Raw genomic sequence first — 20,581 nt, 5'->3', positions numbered from 1 at the left:
CCCCCAAGATAACACAATCAAACTTGTATTTACCGACATCCTCTCCTCGCAGCCTGTTTGAGATTTGTTTTAATAAATAAGTGTTTTATGTGAATGATGTAGTAATTGAAACGGGCGCACCATTTTTTTCCCTTCTTACTGCGGGAGGTTCCTCAACCCCAATCTGGTTGGAAAATAAAACGCTTTGTCTCCACAACCACCCCCCACAGCACCCCCACCCGCTCTCAGTGTGTGTTTTATACGTGTGTATATCTCAACCCCCTACAGTAGCCAAGAGAAAGCAGCTAGCCAATGAGAGAGCCCAGTTTCATAAAAGCTGCTCTCTGATTGGCCCGATGCGAAAGGGCACTGGGAACAAAGAAAAGTCCCTTTCAGGTATAGAGGCTGAGAGCTTCTTTTGCTCCACTCCCCCTGTGTGTGTGTTGTGTTTCATTCCTGATTTAGTGTTGCAGAACAAGCTTGTTGTGTGTGTGCACCAGGGGAATTTTTGTTTTGCTTTTTTTAAATTTTAATTTTTGCTTTTATAAAAATACACAGGACGGTCTGTGACATTTGATGGTCCATCTTCTTTAATAATAAATTTGTTGAAGAGATTATAATTTCCAAAATAAAGCGGCTGCAACCAAACACATTCAATGCAGTTAGAAGGAAAAGGTCAACTCGATCCAATACAGACCGTAAGTACGGTTGCGTGGTGTGTCTCTATATAGCACTTAGCGGGGACTTCATGCAGGGGAATGTGCGAGTTTTATGCATAGAAATGAGGAACTAGTTACAGGGTTTGGCTTTTGCATTTAGAACAACAACCCAAGAAAGGTGAATTTTATTCAGTGGAGGGTGAAGCATTTGTAACTTCACACAAATTAAGCTTGACTGGGCACTCGGGGTAACTTAGAGGAAATTAGCTTTTGGGCTCTAACCCAAAGGAGAATAAAAGTGACACAGTTACGTATCCTGGTCTGCAGTGTCAATTCTCTAGCTCACCTTACTCCCTCCCTCTTCTGTCCTAGCTGGGCAGACCCCCCTCCCAAAGCGATCCAGGAAAATGGGGGCAAGGGCAGAACAAGCTGATTTCTGTCTCTTGTCAGATCCCAGTGCCCGATAATTTAATATTAAACAGGGAAATAGTCACTCATTACATGTAATGGTTATAATTACCATTCGCCATCTCCTTAAAAAAGCAAGCAACAAGAATACCATTAAGAGAAAAAATAAAAGCCCCACCCAACCCAAACAAACCCACAAATAGTAACAATAGTGTGTTTATTACAGGACCAGGCTGGGGAGCAAGCAAAAGGTTTTTCTTTGTTTAATACATGAAGTGGGGGTCCCTAAAATCCAAGTAGCTCGGAGATACCCTTCTCCCTCCCCCAGGCGTCCCCGTCCCTGGCCCCTTGGGAAAGCCGACAAATTGGAGATAAGTTGAGGAAAGGTTTATAAAGTGTTTCTTTAAAACATCTGCTTTGCTCTTGTGCTCATTACATTTCACTCCTTCCGAACTTCGGAGATCCTAGATCTCCGAGAAATGTTTCACATTCATAACTTGTAGCTTCTCCCACTGCGGGGAGGCGGGCGGAGGAGGTTGGGGGAGTATGTGCAGGGGGAGGGGAGAGACCTTCAGCATTTTTTTTTTTAAAGACCAGATCAGTATTTTCTTGATACGCTTGTCACCATTTTTGTTCTCACGACAACCAATTGAGCCCTTGATCCTCACGTGATGTGAAAGGCTTGCACTGTAACAAAATCGCTCCTTTTAGATGGTTGGTTGTTACTAACTCGCCCATCCCCCTCTCCCAGCCCCGACATTTCCAGCAAAGCGACTCTCCACTTCCAATCCATCAACAATTCATTACTGCTTTCAGCTTCCAAACGCCAGCTAATTAAAAATACTAAGCCAAGCTCCGGGGCCATCTGACTAAACACAGGAGGGGGTGGGCGAAGGGAGGAGGAGGAGAGAAAAAATAAATACAAGGGAGACACACCGTTTGCTGCGAGTATAAGACGGAAAAACTCCCGAAAAAGGTCGCCTTAAAAAAAAAAAAGAAAACAAAAACCTTTTTTTGACTCTAATTATCGAATTACCACATGACTGACTGACCTGAGCGACAGAGGATTCCACGCCCCTCGGGAGCTATACTAGGAACTCAGTTCCTTTTTCTTAAAACAACTTAAGACAGGAAAACATCACATCCTTTAGGTTTCGAAGACTGAGCCCATTTTAAACGCCGTTATTTTCCCCACCCCACCGCCCCACGCCCCCCGCCCCGAGCGAATGCTGTTATAACTGGTTTATCAGCTCACTGAATCATCTGCTCCCTCCTCCTCCACACCTTTCTTTTTCTCCTCTTGCCCAGTTTCTCATCGCACCCTTTCTTCCTCCTCCTCTTCCTCCTCCTCCTCCTCCTCCTCCTCCCTCTACTCCCTCCCCTCCTTTTCTCTTAAGTTAGTTCAAGAAATCAAATCTGTCAGGACGGGCGGAAAAATGCCACTTCCCGACTAACAGGCGGAATCCAGCCCAGATTTTCAGTCCTTTCTTCTTATTCTTTCTTCCCTTTCACTAATTTATCCCGATGTTAGCACATTCTGTCTCGTTACTAGCGGACGCCTGTAGGTTTGCTACTTGGGATCATTACTGATCACGGTGACTCTGAAGTCTGGAACTGAAGGCGGAATGAGAAGTTGGGAAAACTTTTTTCTCTAAACTCTCTGTTTTTTAAAAAACTATTATTCTCGATGCTTGTTAAGAGGAAAAAAAAACCTTTGGTGCTTCTGTTGTGAATGTGAAACATTATTTTCCAGCTGTACAGTGACACATTTTTTTTTTAAGGAGAAAAGGACTGATTCGTTTGCCAAAAGGGGGGTGGGGAGGTGGAATAATGTTATCGAGTGATTATTCTGGCTGAGATGTGTTATTTGGTTTCTTCCTTCTTGATCATTTGGTGTTTAAGTAAAATGAGGCACAGGCTTGTTTGCCGAGTGGAGTGGGAAAGGCATTTTGATTTGCTGGCCTAATTAAAAAATGATAAAGGATTAAAAGGTAAGCAATGTCTGTGTGTGTGTATGTGTGTGTGTATGTATATTTATTTTTTTCTTGACAATCAACTGTTAAAAAGGGGCTGATCCCTTTAAAAACCGTTTTAACTGCTCTTTGTCAAACACACACTCATTTGCGGTCATTGAGGCCACCTTGGCGCAGATCACTTAAAGTGTATGTCTTAATCAGTTTTCTGTACAGTCAGTAGCACCATATTTAACAGAGTGAGCAATTCTGTGACCTAGGCATACGGTAGAATTGTTTAAATGTATTTTTTTCTCAAAAGGCAGATATTTAACTTTTTATATAACACTGTCTTTTCTAGAGAGAAATGCTCTTAAAAGGCATGCATATTTCAAAAAAGAAATTGTATAAGCTGTTGGGGAAAAAAGGATAGGAGGGAGGTATGTGTGTGTGTTGGGGGCAGTTATTGGTTGTTTTTTCTGTTCCTTACTAGGAACAAAAACCAGATTGCCCAGACAATTTGTAAAAAGAAGTACTGAAACCTAAAATTAGAAATAAGGAAAATTTAGCAACATTCTATTCTGAAAACTAGCCTCAGAACTTCAGGGTCTGGTCTTCTAAATTGCAAGATCTAGGACATGTTTAGGGATGTTTAAAGCTGTGTTCTTCCTTCTTGTCTGAGTGTTCAGGCTGTTTCTGGGATTGAGATACCTACCACATGTGCCAGACTGAAATCCTAAACTTTAAAAAAGAACACAAAAACCTTTCTGGACTTGAATCAGATCCTTAAGATAATTTAATGCTTTTAAAAAGGTGATTATCCTTGTGTTGTTGATAAAGGGATTTTCTTTTTAGCTACCGTAAGATGCTTACTGTCATAGGTTTATTTTTCGGGTTTGGTTATTTTCCTTTAAACCTGATACTGGACTGTGAGGACAATACATGAGCCACCGTACCCTCCATCCTTCCCTGTCCCCTTTGCTGATTCCCCAATACTAATCGTTTTTTATTCTGGTAACACCCAGACAAGAAATATTCGACTTTTCCCCCCTTCACAGGAAAAGGTGGACCTGGACTGAGGGTGTAAAATCCCTGGACACATTCGTGGGGCAGGAAAAAGAAGAGGAAGATTAGAAGATTTTTTTTTTTTCTTTGAGAGAAAACCCAGCGGAGATAAACGAATGTCCCCTCATCTCCAAAGGAAAGTTCATCGGATTTTTATTCTAGAGAGCTCATCTTCAGGATGTCAGTGAACATTTCTACTGCAGGAAAAGGTGTGGATCCAAATACAGTTGATACTTATGACAGTGGCGATGATTGGGAAATCGGGGTTGGAAATTTAATAATTGATTTGGACGCTGATTTGGAGAAGGACAGACAGAAATTTGAGATGAATAATTCCACCAACACCACTAGTAGCAGCAACTCCAAGGATTGTGGAGGTCCGGCCTCCAGTGGGGCTGGTGCTACCGCAGCCTTAGCTGATGGCCTAAAATTTGCTTCTGTTCAGGCCTCTGCTCCCCAGGGGAATTCACACAAAGAGACCAGCAAATCAAAAGTGAAAAGGAGTAAAACTTCTAAGGATGCTAATAAATCTCTGCCTTCTGCTGCCTTGTATGGGATTCCCGAGATCAGCAGCACTGGCAAGAGGCAGGAAGTCCAAGGGCGCCCTGGAGAGGCAACTGGCATGAATTCAGCGCTGGGTCAAAGTGTGAGCAGCGGCGGCAGCGGCAACCCAAACAGCAATAGTACCAGCACCAGCACCTCTGCCGCCACCGCGGGGGCAGGCTCCTGTGGGAAAAGCAAAGAGGAGAAGCCAGGTAAAAGCCAGAGCAGCCGAGGCGCCAAGCGGGATAAGGATACGGGGAAATCCAGGAAGGACAAGCACGACCTGCTTCAGGGCCACCAGAATGGCAGTGGCAGCCAGGCCCCTTCCGGGGGGCACCTCTATGGCTTTGGGGCCAAGAGCAATGGAGGTGGCGCGAGCCCCTTCCACTGCGGGGGCACTGGGAGTGGCAGCGTCGCCGCTGCAGGGGAAGTTAGCAAAAGTGCCCCGGATTCAGGGCTCATGGGAAACTCTATGTTGGTAAAGAAGGAAGAGGAGGAGGAGGAGAGCCACAGGCGAATCAAGAAACTGAAAACTGAGAAGGTAGGATAAAGTCGCCTTCCTAGATGTCCTACTCTCCTCTGTGTGCATTTGTGTGGGTGTGTGGGGGTGTGCCTCTGTGTGCCTTACACTTCTTTGTGCTTTCTGGTTCTTTGTGAGATTTCTATGATATGCATCCTTTATATCAAAATTTGATATGGGGGAACCTACTTGGGTGCAGTGTTTGGCTCTTGCTTCTGCTGTCCTTGCTGCTGCTGCTGCTGCTGCTGCTGCTTGTGATGCTAGTGTTTGGGTTTCCAGGTGGGAGGGCCTGAGTGTTCTAAGTACCTTTTGCCCTGTAGATCGGTTCTTCACTAGTCAGCAGGTTGCCGTGTGCTTTTAATAGAAAACCTGCTCATGCACCCTCTTGACTCTTGTCCTGGTTTCTTCCTTAAGGGGAACAGTTTTCTATTTTAATTTATTCATCCTAGTATTGCTGGTAATGTGTCCTTAGGTGCAAGGTTCAAGTTCCCTCCCTGGGGAGCAATGTCGAAGATTCTAATTTACATTCTACAGACCTCATCCCTTTTTTTTTTTTCTTACTGTCTCCAAAATAGTACTGTGAAAGGATATCCCTGAATGAGTTCTTGTTATTGATCCTGAATTAAACCCCAAGCTGGATGTGTTGGGTCACTGGTTTCATAACTGCAGAAAAACTCGATGGTTTTGGTGGCTGTTAGCACTCTGCTCTTGTTCCCTCACCCAGTTCTTAGCTAGAGGTTTAAGAGTGTTACCACTTGGATACCTAGCTTGACTGGGGGGCTGGACAGCTGCTAAGAAGAATTAAACAGACTTGGACTGATACTGGTGAAATGTGAAAATGTAGCCAAAGGGGATGTAGATGGCTGAGTGAATTGGAATATAGAATTATGTGCTGCATTTAAACAGTGTGGATGGTTGATTTAGACCATTTGGACCCTTCCTCCCATCTTTGTACAAGTCTATAGTTAAGACACTGCTTTGGAAGAACTGCCCACCCTGACACCCGCCCCATGTTTTGCTGCTTAGTGATAGACCACACTGACTAATGTTTGGGAACAGAAGGTGTTCTGTCCACTAGGCAGGTTGGGAAGGAGTTAGGGGTATGTGTGTGATATTTCTTTGAAATTAATCTTCATATTAATTCTACAGGTTGTGCCTTGCAGAAGCAAGATTTCTGTCATGTGTGTTGTGGCATGGTTGTTGGGGAACATGCTTATTAAATAATTTTGATTTTTTTTTTTTTGCTTTAGTTGGCGGTTGGGATTGTAAGTGGTGATAATATGTCTTTGGAGAATTATTTCTGTGTAAAATGGTTCACTGCTACTTAAACTTTTATATTCTTGTTTTTGTGTTCAGGATTTAAGTTGGAGTATAGGAGTAAAGTTTGGATTTTTAAAAGTTGATAGAGGCACATTGAGGTGCAGATAATGCCAAATTTGCAAAAAGCCTCTGAACGCTTATAAATTCATATCCTTTTGGTCAGGTACATTGATGAATATAAATGAATTTTTTAAAATTCCAGGTTTTGATTCTTATGTTTAAATGTGTAGTTTCACATTATTTCTGCTAAAAGGTGTTCTGCAATCTTCTTATTACTTAGTACAGTAGGGCATTTACTTTTGTTGCCAATAGTCTTCAAATTGCAGTTCTAATCTGCTTTAACTATCTAGATGAATTGCCCTAATCCAGTGCTCACAATGGCTGTGGTTAAGGAGTCAGAGCCATTTGATTGGATTCACTGGCTGCTTGGAATGTGGGAGGTACTGCCCTTTTGCATTCCCCTTAGCCTTTTAATCTTCCAGCCAAATGTTCACATTCAACAATTTTGTTTAGCTGGCAATCGGAACATTTCAGTATCTCAAAGGCTGCTGTCATGGCAACTGAGATTACAGCGTGGTGTCGTTTCTCCAGTTTTTGTGTTCTTTTCACTTTCCAGTCACAGGGGAAACTGGGTGAAGAATGGAAGAATTAAATTATTCATATACATGCAACTCATCTTCAGTTAGAGCAGCATAAATGTGATAAATATGAATTACACAAATGAAGAGCAAACAAGTCATGGTGGATCTGGGGTGGGAGAGGGAAGAAAGTACATTGCATTTTAGATTCACTTCTGATCCTATACCAGAGGAAGCTGTGCCACCAATCTTAGCCACTGGAGTTGGCACAGGGGCCCCTCAAAGGCATGGATCCAGGGGCTTGGATCCTGTAGTGTTGGCCATTCTCTGTCAAGTTGGGCGTTGGCTCAGGACCTCAAGCAGTATTCCTTAAGGCTTTCCTCCCCACCCCCACTTCACCCTGAGAACGACTTCTCTTAAGAATGCTTTCATCCTTGGCACACAGAAATGGCACTCCCTTGCATGAATGCCACCCAGGAAAGTAACTAATTCCACTAACTAGTGGTTGCATCAAATTAGGCATCAATTTAGAAAATGCTTCCTACTGATGTGAGAATACCTATTTAGAAAGTAAAGATTTAGTAGGACCAGAAGCTTCACCTGAAAAAATATTTCAACACTGAGGTTTTTTGACATTTTATACAATGTTTTAATTTCCTTCAGCCTGGCTTGATTATCTGAGTTTGTGAAGAGTAAGTGCCTGGAGAGTGAAGATTATTAATTTTCAGCAATCAGATGTGGCTAGTGAGGGGCCACATGTGAAAACCAAAGGGGAGTGTATGTGTGTGTGCATTTTTTTTTTTTTTTTCTGGTTGGAAGGTTCACAGGAGATTCATAAGACTTGCTGTCACCGGTTAATTTTCACAGCATGCTTAAATGTCTATTTTTGGTCTGTGTATTCTGTTTCTTCACTACACAAAGTCATGTAAAACATGATAAATTGGACCTTATGAAACCTAATTAAATCAATGAGTGTTCTACTCCTTTATGTGGAAACCACAAGTATGTTGTAAAAGTCGCCACTCCCTTAGTACGTGAACAAAATCAAAACATGCCATAATTCTAAGATGTTTGAGCTATATTTCTGTAGCCCATTTTGTGGTTAAGCCACCAGTGACATGTCTGAATAAGTAGATTTGACGGGTTGGCTTTTGGTTGTTAAAACCTGCCTCTGCACCTTACCCTCCTTTCTTGTGAAGCATAATAGCCTTGTATTGAAGCTCTTCTTTATGTATCCTCCTAGCCATGTTACAGTTTTGACTTATCAGATAGGGAGGCATTCAGCTGGGCTTTATAAATAAACGGTTTATATATAAAGTTGATGGGTTTATTTGATTTCTGGAAAATTCAAAAATATATACAAAAACTCAAAAATCCTATAAGTGGCTGATACTTGAACAGAAATGAAAGGCACAGGAGGTCATATAGTTGTGTCGCAATACCTATTCAGGGAAGAGAATTATTTCTGTAATATCATATTGCTTTCATTAAGATGGCCCTGGTCACAAAGGTGGTGTCTACAAATGGACCTGTCCATAAAGGATATCATTCATTTTATTTTATTATTTTGTAGAGGCCTTTTTATACTTCACTAGGGAATTCTGGCACATTTTCTAAGTGAGTGTGAGCAGTTTAAGAACATAGTTTGATTAATGAGTTTTGTGGACATTATGCTTTTTTTTTTTTTTTTCAAATATAGTGTCCCATATGAATTCTGCCTAGAGTGTAGTGTATCTACTGTGAAATAAAAGGGCAGAAAGGTCACTTGCTATAATTAAAGAACAGAGTCCATTGTTGTCGGACAGCAAACTGTTTTGAAAGCTACATAAGAGATTTAGCTGTTAAAAACGTTGGTAACTGAGGGTGGCTTCAAATCAGCATTGATCCAGCGCCTTACTTTTCTATAGGCCTCCTCACAGGGTGACAGGGCTTTCTGAGGTAGGGAGGGGCTGCCCTTTCCCCAAGAACACATGGAACTTAGGTATTTGTGTGATCAGACCCATCACTGAATTCTGACTTTGGTGTGTGAAATCCGTTTGCTTTGCTGGAGAGAGAAGGAATATGCATAACTGATCAATATTGTCCTATAGGAGATAAATAATGTTTTGCAACTTTTAATAACTTTGCAAATAGTCTGTAAAAAACGGTGGGGGGAGGGATTGATAGTCCAAATGTCATGAGGTTAAGAATGCTCTTCAAGTGAAATTGCTTGGCTGCAAGATGGTTTTAATTACACTGTTATAAAGACTTATTTTTCCTAAGCAGCATTTTATAGTTAGTAAATGAAATGTATGCCGAAAGTGCTAAGCAGAAATCTCCCTAACCACAGAGGTGTTCAATAACCAGATTCAAACAACATGGAAAGTACCATCTGTTCTTCGTTTTCAGCATGAAAAAGAGGGATTGAATGGCTGAGATTTGCTCCAATTTCGATGGTGTCTGTGTGTGCGCGTGTATTTTTTTTAATTTAAAAAAGTTCACCTGGTACTTCATAGAAACTTGAAATTGCAGTAATATGAGCAACACTGTGAAAACACATGTTCCTACATTTATTTTAACCAGTTCCACTTTTATTTAAAAGATTTCCAGAAGCCCAGCCATTGAACACTTTATAATGGTTATACAGTTCCTGCAGGCAATCACAATGAGCGGTCAGCTTTTCCAAAGATCTGACTATTTAGTCAGTACTTGAATTATTCTGTCAATTTTCCCCCTGGAGGCAAGGAGGGGAAAAGGCTCTCACGCCAACTCTGGTCAGCATTTATCAGTTAATCTAATTGTGTGTGATATTGCTATGGACTGGTGTTTACTATACATAGACCTTGCTCTTGTTCAGAGCTGTAATCTAGGATTGTTGATAATGAGGAAAATATCCTTTTAAGGAAGCGTAACTTTTGAGTCCTTGACTTTTAGACACTAAGAATCTTGGTTCTGGGTTTAGTTAGAGCCCTGGGTAAAACATTATCCGGCCTTTGTTTGAGGTCTTTTATTGAAGCTAATGACTGGGCTTGTGCCTCCCTGAGATAAATGACATTATCTCTGAGTGGCCTGACAGGAAACAGACATGTTAATGGTGAAGCTGCGGGGAGGATCTGCTTGGGTTCTGACAAAAGAGTCGAGAAAGGGACCCCTGGTTGTGGTCATTAACACATAATGCATTCTTGCTCTTCCTAAGAGGCCCTTGATAATTGGAAAGCTATTTTAGCCACAAGCACTTAAATCATAAATCTACTACTCCTAGTTCTTTGCATTCTTAAAAGTAGCAAAGTAATGTGTTTTTTGTTAACAAGTGTGTGATCTGGTTTTTTAACGTGGTGGCAGTTCTAGGCTGCCTGGGTAATGACATGTGGGAGAGCTGCACGTTGAATTGTTTTTATCAGTTGAGATCCTTCTTTGTCTTTCAACATTGCTCAGCCATCCCTCTACTTTAATAAAGTGAAAAAGTGGGTACAGAGCTGAAAATAAGTCATTTTTATGCTTGAAGATGTCTTGTGGGAGGGAGATAAAATCTGTTTCATAAGATATTGTGCAGTGATTTGAATGTGATGAAACCTGACTTGGAGTGTATGTTTTCAAAAGTCATGAGTATAATTGAGTTTCAATGCAGTTTAAACTCTCTGCTTCTTGAACGAAGATAATTGCCATGTTGAACACACTCTAGAGGTGTAGAAGAGGTGGCAGGATCATGTTATTCTATTCTTTAATATTAAGCACTGAAGTTTTTCATAGTAATTACTGCAGCACAACATAGTTTTGATTGCCAGCACTCTGAACTTGCCAGCAATCTGAACATCAAGGGTTTTGATTGAATACAAAACAGTTTATTCCTAAATTACTTGTATTACATTCCTGTGTTATATGGAAGTTAGAACTAAGGAAATACTGGGCTATCCTTGTTAGCAACATCTTAAGGAAAATAACCCTTCTTCACTAGGATTCTTGTTGATAAATGATCATAATACTCTCCTAATGTAGTCATTGAAGATCAAACGGATGGAGAACAGGTGAGCTCCCTGCCTCAGTAATGACTTAAGATTGTCATTAGAGAGTAAGTAATATGTGTATGATATTGGTGCCCTGTAACTGGTATTTCATAGGCGTGTGTATATAAATGTTGTAACTGCATATACAGATGTTGGATTGGGAGTATTTAGTTAGTATGGGCTTTATTCTTTAAAAAATGTTCACTGTTGGCTTTACATTCCACTCTGCTGCAGAGTATATGGACCTCTCCCTCTGTGTCTAATTCTTTCTCCCAACTGCAGTTTCACTAGTGACTACTTGCTCCCTGTCACAAGTTCTTTTTAATTTAAGCTCAAGGTTTTGGCAACGGGAACAAAGCCTTTGCAACTGAATGAAAGGTTGTTAAACTATTCATAGTTGATTGACCAGCAGTTGGGCTGTTTGTAATGTTATTTTGAGAGCTCAAAGGATATGCAACCTCTTACATATCCAAAGTGAGACTTGGCACTTTGCTCCTAAAGCTGAATTTTGCATATTTGCTAAATTTTGCTTAGAAATACCTTTGGGAATGTAGTAGAAAAGATGATGGGTTTTGCCTTAAGAACTGAAATGATCACAAAGCAAATACTTACACTTTGCTAGGTCAGTGGGCCTTGAACCACAGGGATCCCATCTGGTATTCAGAAGGCTTTTCCCCCCAGTGAAACTAAATGAAAACTTAAAGGTATGTATTATAATTGTAATGGAGAACTCAAAGGTGTTTCGGTTAGAACAAATAGGTTTGAAATGATGAACAAATACTTCTGTGGATTTTTCAAAGCCATTTTCTCTTCTTTCTCATCTCCACCCCCCGACCTAGTTTGATTATTATTCACTGGGACTATTCCAGCCCAACCACTGAGCTTTCTGCCTCCTGGGAATCCTCATTGTCAGCTAGCACCTTAAGAAAAATATGTCTACAGGGACATTTAGGCATATTCCAATAATGCCACATGAATGTAGCTTTTACAGTTTAAAAAGCAAGTAAAAATATATTGATTATATTTTGTGTTGTACACAATGATTTCAGAAAGCAGATATTTAGGTTGTGGAATTGGCTTATTATGTTAACCAGAGAGCAGATGGCATGGTGCCACGGACGTATAATTTTACTTAAAGGGACTTTTAAGGTTTTGATGTGTTTTCTTTTCCTCTTATTTCCCTGATGGCTTCTTTTTATTGAAGGGTAACTTAAGGAGACCTGGTAGCAATTTTACTGCCTTCCCCTGACAGTTTGAAATAATAGCTTGGTCTTTGGTTGCGCTGATCTTCTACCAGTCAACTCGATTCTGGTTTTTGTCATGTGGCAGAGAATTTTTAAAAAAGTGTTAGTAGTATGTTTTAAGAAGTGGACTCTTTTATAAGCCTCAATTAGCAAAAGACAACAAAGTTCCAATTGGTCACACTTTCATAAACTCCTGAAGTCACTGTTTGTCCTTTTGATTAAAGAAAACTCCTGGTTTAGTTTCTTAGGAAAGCAGATCTCGCCTTCTGGCCACTTTTGGTACACCTTTTTGTCCTTCGCATTAGTCACTGAAGGTTCAAAGGTTATGTCTAAGTTGTTCCTAGTTAGAAAATTTTCCCCATGCTGGAGGAAATGTACTTTTTTTTTTTTTTTTTTTAAACTACACTCATAATGTGTTTGGATTCAGCTGGCATAAAAGTACCTTTTGTTTTTGTACCTAGATTTTACAGTTTTATCCATTCTTCACCTCAAACATCATCAGGATGAGTTGGAAAGCATCTTCTAACTTTTTTTTCCAAAGTGTGCATAGCCAGACCAGATTACTTCTGGATTTCCTGTCACTTCCTTGGCTGATTTTATGGATGGCTCATGTTAAAAACAACAAAAATGTTTTAACTGGAAGGGTTGAAGCCTTGGGTTTCATTCTTCATGGAGAACTGTTTATTTGTGTGTGGTTCACCACAGTACATGGATAATGCTATCAAATCTGTGCTTTATTATAGGCTTATGACTAGCACAGCCGCACTTTAGTTATGTGTTCCCGTGCTTTAGTTATTTGCCAATTCTTTTGTGATGGAAATGAAATTAGAGCTGAATCTTTGCAGCGAAGGGGAAAATAGGCACAACAAATAGAAACTATCCCTTGAGCCAGTTAAGAAGTAAGCAGTGGTGATTAAACATTTTTTTTTTTTGAAAATAAGTGAAACACAGAGGAAACTACTTCCATTTAGCTTGTCTGTGAAGATGTGTGGAAGACGAGCTCAACATTTTGAGAAGTGGAGGCTGCAAGTAGATTTTATCCCCTTGTATTGTTTGACATCTTCAGTAATTGAAAAGCGATTTGTATTCCCAAATCTTTAAACTTCTCTGAAGGTGTAATTTAAGTTAAGTAATATTGTTTGTTTCTGCCCCCAAAAGGGAGAAACATGATGTTAAAAAAGAGCAATTGAGCCTCTCTGCATCCAACTCCATTTGGTCAATTGTCTCCATTTACATTCCCTGCCCAAATCTTTCACCAGCCTTTCCCATGATGCCGCAGCAGATGCCAGACACTGAAGTAGAAAGCGAGCAGCTGTTTCCAAACATTACTCCATTGCTGTATTATCCTCCACAGTCTGCTTTCTTCTGCTTTCCCCTTCCCCCATTCTTAAAATAAAGACGCCTTCTCTCCCTTTGACTTTTGCATCCTCCAGTTTATCAGTGTGCGGGTTTTCTATCTTATCAGTCGCACTGGTTTCTTCAGCAGGTCCGTTTATTGTTTTCGCTATGGGAGCAGATGGAGGGCCCTGGGCTCCTGGGGGCGTGGCCGCTGGCACCTCGGGCCCGGGGCTGCGCGTTCCCGACGGGGCGGCGGGGGCGTGCAGCCGGGGACGCGCTCTTCTTCCCGCCTGGGACCCGTTTATGGCCCTGAGCGCTGTAAATCTGTCAGCTCTTCACGACGCCTTCACCTCTTTCTTCATTTGCTCCAGCTTCTAGTTTGACAATGTTCCCCTGAGGCAGAATTCTAATCTGCTTCCAATTAGTTGCAAAATGTGACTGAAATTTCCACATTATGACTGCTGTTTTACTTGCACGCACACATCTAGAAACAAATTAATGCTCTTGAATATTTATTTTTTGAGCCCTTGGATTTACTTTAAGAGGAAGGGTTTCCAACTGTTTGGAATGACTTCCAGGGTTTGCATTTTTTCCCGAAAGCCGAATATACTGGGTACATTAAAACAAAACAAAGCAACTATGGTTGCCCCCCATCACTTAATAAGCCTTTTCCATCTTTTCAAGATTTCCCAAAATGTACTGCATATGTTTAAGTAATGCAAATAAATTTTGTAGTATTTCTAAAATAAACAAAACAAGGACGTATTGGCTAAGGAAGGGTCCCTATGCAGTGCTTTAATAAAAGAGAAATATACACACACATTTCCTCCTAAATATAGTTTAAGTATATTTTGGCCAAAACACAAAGACTTTTGTTCCACACGTTTAAATTCTTTCATTCAATATTCAAAAGCTGTAAACCCAAATAAACAAATTGAGTGATTAATTGGCTTGGCACAAATCTAAGGGTAGCATTAAATAAGTTACTGTGGGCATTAATGTGTACCCAAGTTTTTGTGTAGGTCTCTGGAGCACACCCTCCCTCAGCGAGCGGCTGGGGCGGTTGTGCTGAGATCAGTATAGTAGGTGGGTTCCTGTGACTTCGGTCTTCCCAGTCCCTCCGTACGCCAGTGTTAGGAGAATGGACCTAGCTCTGGGCTTTGAGGTGGTTCTGTTTAGAGAGTGATCATCACTCATCACCCCAACTCCATTTCCTCTCTTTCAGTGATTTTTTTTTTTTTGTTAACAAAGATGTTGATCCCCCTGATTATATGTAAATACTAGAGTTGTTTAAATCTTGGTTGCTGAGAATGCAAGTTAAGACAACCATTTTATTACTTGCCTTAAAGACTGCTTTCTCAAGTACTGGAGAATTTTAGTACCAAGGCAGTGGATTAGTATTTGTGAAAAGGTGCTACTCTTAATGTAAACAGCGAAATTTACTTGTGCATTTTAGAGTAGAATTTAGTCCTCAAGCATCTTGGCAGATTGATATCAACAGTAATAATGGGCTTTAAAGAGGTGTGAAGGATTTTATTGATGGTAAAGTGGTTATGTTGATCGCATCACTGTGTATTAGTTTCTGAGTAACAATTGCGCATGTAAATGGATGCATGAGTTTTTTTAAACATCTTTATCATATATAATCATAAAACCCTATATTGATTGATTTCTAATGCTCTTTTATGTGCCACTTTAAATCTCTAATCAGGAGGTGGAGAATTTATTTCATTTTGTTTCAACAAAATCTATTCAAAATTATTACTTAGATATACAGGGTATACGTTATTTAAATGGTTTTCTAAAAACTTATTTTTAGATATGCCAGAATTCCACAAAAGAAGTCGGAGTGCTCTTTGTATTGCTTCCTTTCTTCTTACTCAATGACTAGTAGTAGAAAAAAACAGCCAGATTGAAATCCTTAAAAATTTAAAATGTTGAGCCTTCAGATTGCAGAGACCTCCTGGGTTAAAAAAATGAAAAAAAAAAATAGTGGCCCCGTAGTGAAATGCTCACAATAGCAATGATTGTGGTAGCCCCTCAAGTCCTGGGGTTCACTAATTACCCTTTAATGAGGTCAGTCTGCCCCGGCTTTTTCCCTACCTTGGGAGGAAAAGCATACAAGACAGTTGGAGTTCAAGTGGATCTTGCTGTATTTGCAACTTAGCATAACTGCTTTGAAAGCCCCCAGGGTGCTTAATTGGGGCCTGGGCATTTTTGTTTGCGGGGAGACTACACACAGCTCCTCATTGTGCTTGTAGAAGCCACTGTGCATCTTGGAAGCATTACATGCTTTTGTTGATGGTGCATAGTTTTATAAACTCCAAATGAGCTTATTGCTTTTTAACCATTGGGAGAGCTAAATAATGGAAGATCCTAGAAGTCTTTGGGTTGGGCAGCCGCCAAACAGAAAAAAAAAAAAGAGAGAGAGAGAGAGAATGAATGGTTTAATTGTAGAGCAAACCATTTGTTTGCAGATTAAGATTTACTTGGTCGCCAAATCCTATGGATGAGGTGAAAGAATGAGGCCGTAAGGTACAGAGATTGAATGTCCAATGTTATGTTTTGTGATCGTGCTCAGCTGTTTTTACCCATTTTTTCACAAAGAAGGCAAAAGAAGAATGAATTGTTTAATGGAGAGAACTGCCTGGCCAAGTGCATTTTTTAAGCTGTATAGAGGGAGGGAAGAAGGTGGGGAGGCAGGTTATTTCTGTGCTCCCTGGTCAGGAAGCAAAACTCTAAAGGTTCTTTTAGCTGAGAGAGGGGCTAGAAGACTTGCTGAATCTTCCTGTTTGCTCACTTAAGGAGGAATAGTGGTGGTGGAGGTAGGGAGTAAAAAGTAGAAGAAAGGTGTGTGGGAAAGAGGGTGGTTGGAGTAGAGCTTTTGTTGCAAGGGCCCTAGACAATGCATTCTCTTGAATAATTGGGACCATTTATGGAAATTCCCCATGATTTCATTAGTTAGTAGCCCTGCTTCTGAATAGAAAGGGACTCTCCAGCAACAGCGGTGAAGTGGTACAGCAGTTTTGGAGGGGGAAAAGCAGTTGCCTGGCAGCCTGAATGTCAGTATGTCTTTTTTTTTTTTGAACAAACAAAAAAACCCCTTTCCTAAGGACTAGAAGACCAGAAATCATGGCATTTGTCCATGTTGTAGTTGCAGTTTGTCCTTCTAATCTTATTGTGAATAAATAGGTTTCTGGAAAGATCTAGCATTGTTTTCTAGAAGTATCATTCTAAACACTCCCCAACTCACTGTTTTTATTTTTACTTTAATCTTGGGAGTGAAACCCTTTATCTTAATCTGCTCTTTTGTATATAAACTGTCTCTCTTTTTGATAACTCAGGATGCATGCCGTGAAAAAGCCCATTTCTTCTGTAGCATTAAAATCATTTGTTTATTGATGCATTTTTGATACATTGAACTTTTAAATATCTTAATTGGCTTTAAGTGATCTTGTTTTGTTTTTCTCCTAGCTTTAAGTTCTGGTATTATTTATTATTTTGGTATCATGATCCTTTTGAAATGGCATGATTTTTGAGTCCAAATAATGGCTGATAGCTTCATTTTATAGATCTATTTCTTCTGAGGAGTGGTGAACAAGAGAAGGATTGTAGGAACTGGGGAGCAAAGAGAGTGTAAAAAATTAGGTGTAAGTAGTTTCAGTTTTGTCAAACTGCTACTCACTTTTTAATGTGTTATTGCTCATTCCTGATTCTTTCCTATTAATATTTTCCATATTAGTGAGGAAAGAGACTGGATTTTACTTCTGTTAATGTCTAAAACTCCAAACTTTTTTTTTTTTTTTTTTTGAGATGAGTCTTACTTTGTCTCCCAGGCTGGAGTGCAGTGGCACGATCTTGGCTCGCTGCAACCTCTGCCTCCCGGGTTCAAGCGATTCTTCTGCCTCAGCCTCCCGAGTATCTGGGATTACAGACACCTACCACCATGCCTGGCTAATTTTTGTGTTTTTACTTGAGACAGGGTTTCACCATGTTGGCCAGGCTAGTCTCGAACTCCTGGCCTCAGGTAATCTGCCCGCCTCAGCCTCCCAAAGTGCTGAGATTATAGGTGTGAGCCACCAAGCCTGGCCTAAAACTCCAAACTTTTAAATCTCATGTGAGTTGGCCGGGCGCAGTGGCTCATGCCTGTAATCCCAGCATTTTGGAAGGCTGAGGTGGGTGGATCACGAGGTCAGGAGTTCGAGATCAGCCTGACTAACATGGTGAAACCCCGTCTATACTAAAAGAATACAAAAATTAGCTGGGCGTGGTGGTTCGCACCGATAACCCTAGCTACTCAGGAAGCTGAAACAGGTGAATCACTTGAACCCGGGAGGCGGAGGTTGCAGTGAGCTGACATCGTGCCACTGCACGCCAGCCTGGGCCACAGAGCGAGACTCCGTCTCAAAAAAACCCAAAAAACAATAACACTGCCATAGTCACTAAGTAGACTAAATTTGTGTAAACACATTTTTTTAAAGTTATAAAAAAATATCATGTCTTACCAGTGGGAAAACCTGCAGATGCTCACCTACATGTGATTTCTTTGGTTGTTTGAATGTTAACATGTGCTCAGTCTAGGTTTACTTAGCAAACCAAAACAAAAATGCAAAGATAAACATGGCTTCTCTTAATATTTGTGAACAGCCTAGGGGCTTTGCAATCTTGAAATTGCTCTACAGTTTTAATCTTTCCTGGAAAGAAAGCTTTTTACCAAATTGTCAGTGCCTCCACAATATGAATCCTTCTGAGGATTTAAAAAACAACCCCCCAAAATGCAAATTTATTTCAGTAAGTTTAATATGTGCTCACATGTAGCATAAAGAATGGAGAGTAAGCGCTGAGCTTTCAGCCCCTCAAAATTTAATATTAAGAGTTCCTGTCTCTTGCTTCTCCTCTCTAACCTGTTCTGTATACTACAGACATGGATATCCTTTTGTTGCCCATATAAAATGTGAAAGGAAAAATGCTAACCTAAGACACTCTGAAAATGATTTCTATAAACCTGTTTACACCAAAGTCTAATACTGTCTATCTTAGCTCGTATTAAAGGCTTAAAGTCTCCTTTGAAACACTAGCATTTGCATCCATAAGCCTGCTATAAATTCCTGTACATTATTTCCTTGTAAAAACCACGGTGAAACCCCGTCTCTACTAAAAATACAAAAAAATTAGCCGGGCGTGATGGCGGGCGCCTGTAGTCCCAGCTACTCAGAGAGGCTGGGGCAGGAGAATGGCGTGAACCCGGGAGGCGGAGCTTACAGTGAGCCGAGATCGCGCCACTGCACTCCAGGCTGGGCGACAGAGTGAGACTCCGTCTCAAAAAAAAAAAAACAAAAAAAACAGTCTTTTCCATTTACCTGGAGTCAGTACATCTGCGAGAGTTACTTCCAGCAGATAATCCTGTCTAGTTTTAGATTGAGAGAAATTCTGTAATATCTATAGCTATACACTAGTGATTTGATGACAACACGAAATCAGTTTCTTTTGTTGGATTTCAGCTCTGTAAGTATATTGGGTCTTAAACATGTTACATTTTCCTTTTTTGACACAGTAAACTCTGAAGAGGGTCGAAGGCTTTTACACTTGAAAAATCTAGAAAATGCCCTATGTGTTCAACTAACATTTTTGCCAGTGTTTAACACATAAACACAGATCTCTTCAAATCACTTGTGCATTTGGTGAGCAGCTTGCCAGCACACACCAGTAGTAGGAGGAAGTTAAATGGTGGTGAAAAAATAGGTACTGTTTTATCTTTTGTCTGTAAAATAAATTCTGAAAGATTTTTGAATAATTTTACTTTGGATTTGTTGTTACTTCAGGATCTAAGGAATAATACTAATTATACAAATCTGTGCAGTGAGGTGTAGTTGCTTCCATGTTATTTGAGCCGGAATATGTGTGCATAATTGGAGAGATTATTGGAGAGAGTTTTGCTGTGGTAGATGTGGTTTAAATCCTAGCACTGAGCATAGCATTTACTTTCTCAGCTTACCCACAAAATCTGTGACTAATTTAGTGAATGTGAAGATTTTTGTCCAGATGGTTAGGTTTAATTGTAAAAACTGGAAAGATTTCAAAGTACCCTTTGGGGGAGTGCAGGAAACAACAAGTAAACAACAAAAAAGAAATAAAAGTAACCACAGATCACTAAATATAGCACATATGTATATTTTATATTTATAAACACACATAGACATATATACTTAAACATATACACATATAGAAGTACAGTATTTGCAGTCAAGGAACAGCTTAAAGAATTTGTTGTAACAGCATGAACCAATACAACCTACAAGAGGAGTAATTTTTAGTGTTTAAGGATTTATTATGTTCTGTTCTTAAGTGTTTCCTAAATGTGAGTGTTTAGCCTCTCCTGGGCTCAGAATAGGTTTCCCCTCCAGTGTATTAAAATACCACTTTTCCTGCCACTGGCTATCCTTGGTTTAGGGGCATTGTTAGGTATCTCACCAAACATTAGGGCAAATGTCCCTCTCAGTCAGGACCTCCATTGGCTGGTCTTCCTCTCTGGGGTGCTCTCGGAGGCCTGGGCTAGCCTGTTCTTCCCAAACTGCAGCTGTGAAACTCAAAGAGGGAGTAAGCTTGCGAAAGGGACAGTGAGATGGTGATCAGTGTGCTGTGTCAGGACGAGCCTTCTTTTAAAACAGCATCCATTTCTTCTTCACACTTCTTGCATTTGATGGCCATGCCAGAATGAGTACAGTAATCAGAACTGATGCTTTTAAAGCGACTCAGGGACCTCCTTCTGGTTGCTTCCTGTGCAGATGAGCGCTTAAAGGACAGAAATTGGTCTCCCCTTTTGTAGAGTTAGAATACAGCTGACCTAAATCTTGGGCCCATAAATTAGCTTTGAAGTTGGTGGGCTAATAGGGTTCTGTAGTGAATTTTATTTGTGTTACCTGGACTTATAAGAAGAGAAAGAAGAGTGATGTGTCATGGGGTTTAGGAAATAGCAGGACAGAAGGTGAGGT

At 40.5% G+C, this 20,581-nt stretch overlaps 1 protein-coding gene across 5 annotated transcripts in view; it reads left to right on the top strand.

The window, feature by feature from the left end:
• Window positions 1-380: 380 nt before the first annotated feature.
• The window catches only part of ZNF608 (zinc finger protein 608), a 124,078-nt gene continuing 103,877 nt past the window's right edge, over window positions 381-20,581 (top strand). For 3 of the 5 annotated variants that reach the window (XR_010114494.1, XM_055299063.2, XM_055299064.2), the window contains exons 1-2: window positions 2,233-3,037; window positions 4,057-5,147. Coding sequence is in view for 3 of the 5 variants with exons in the window: in XM_055299063.2 (XP_055155038.1) it covers window positions 4,242-5,147 (906 nt within the window). In the remaining 2 variants the exon portion in view is untranslated. Of the gene's footprint in view, window positions 678-2,232; window positions 3,038-4,056; window positions 5,148-20,581 lie in introns of those variants that run through there. The other 2 variants (XR_010114496.1, XM_055299069.2) reach the window with 1 other exon arrangement.

The sequence above is a fragment of the Symphalangus syndactylus genome, chromosome 11, assembly GCF_028878055.3.
Source record: "Symphalangus syndactylus isolate Jambi chromosome 11, NHGRI_mSymSyn1-v2.1_pri, whole genome shotgun sequence".
Lineage (NCBI taxonomy): Eukaryota > Metazoa > Chordata > Mammalia > Primates > Hylobatidae > Symphalangus > Symphalangus syndactylus.
This window is presented reverse-complemented; position numbering and strand designations above follow the sequence as displayed.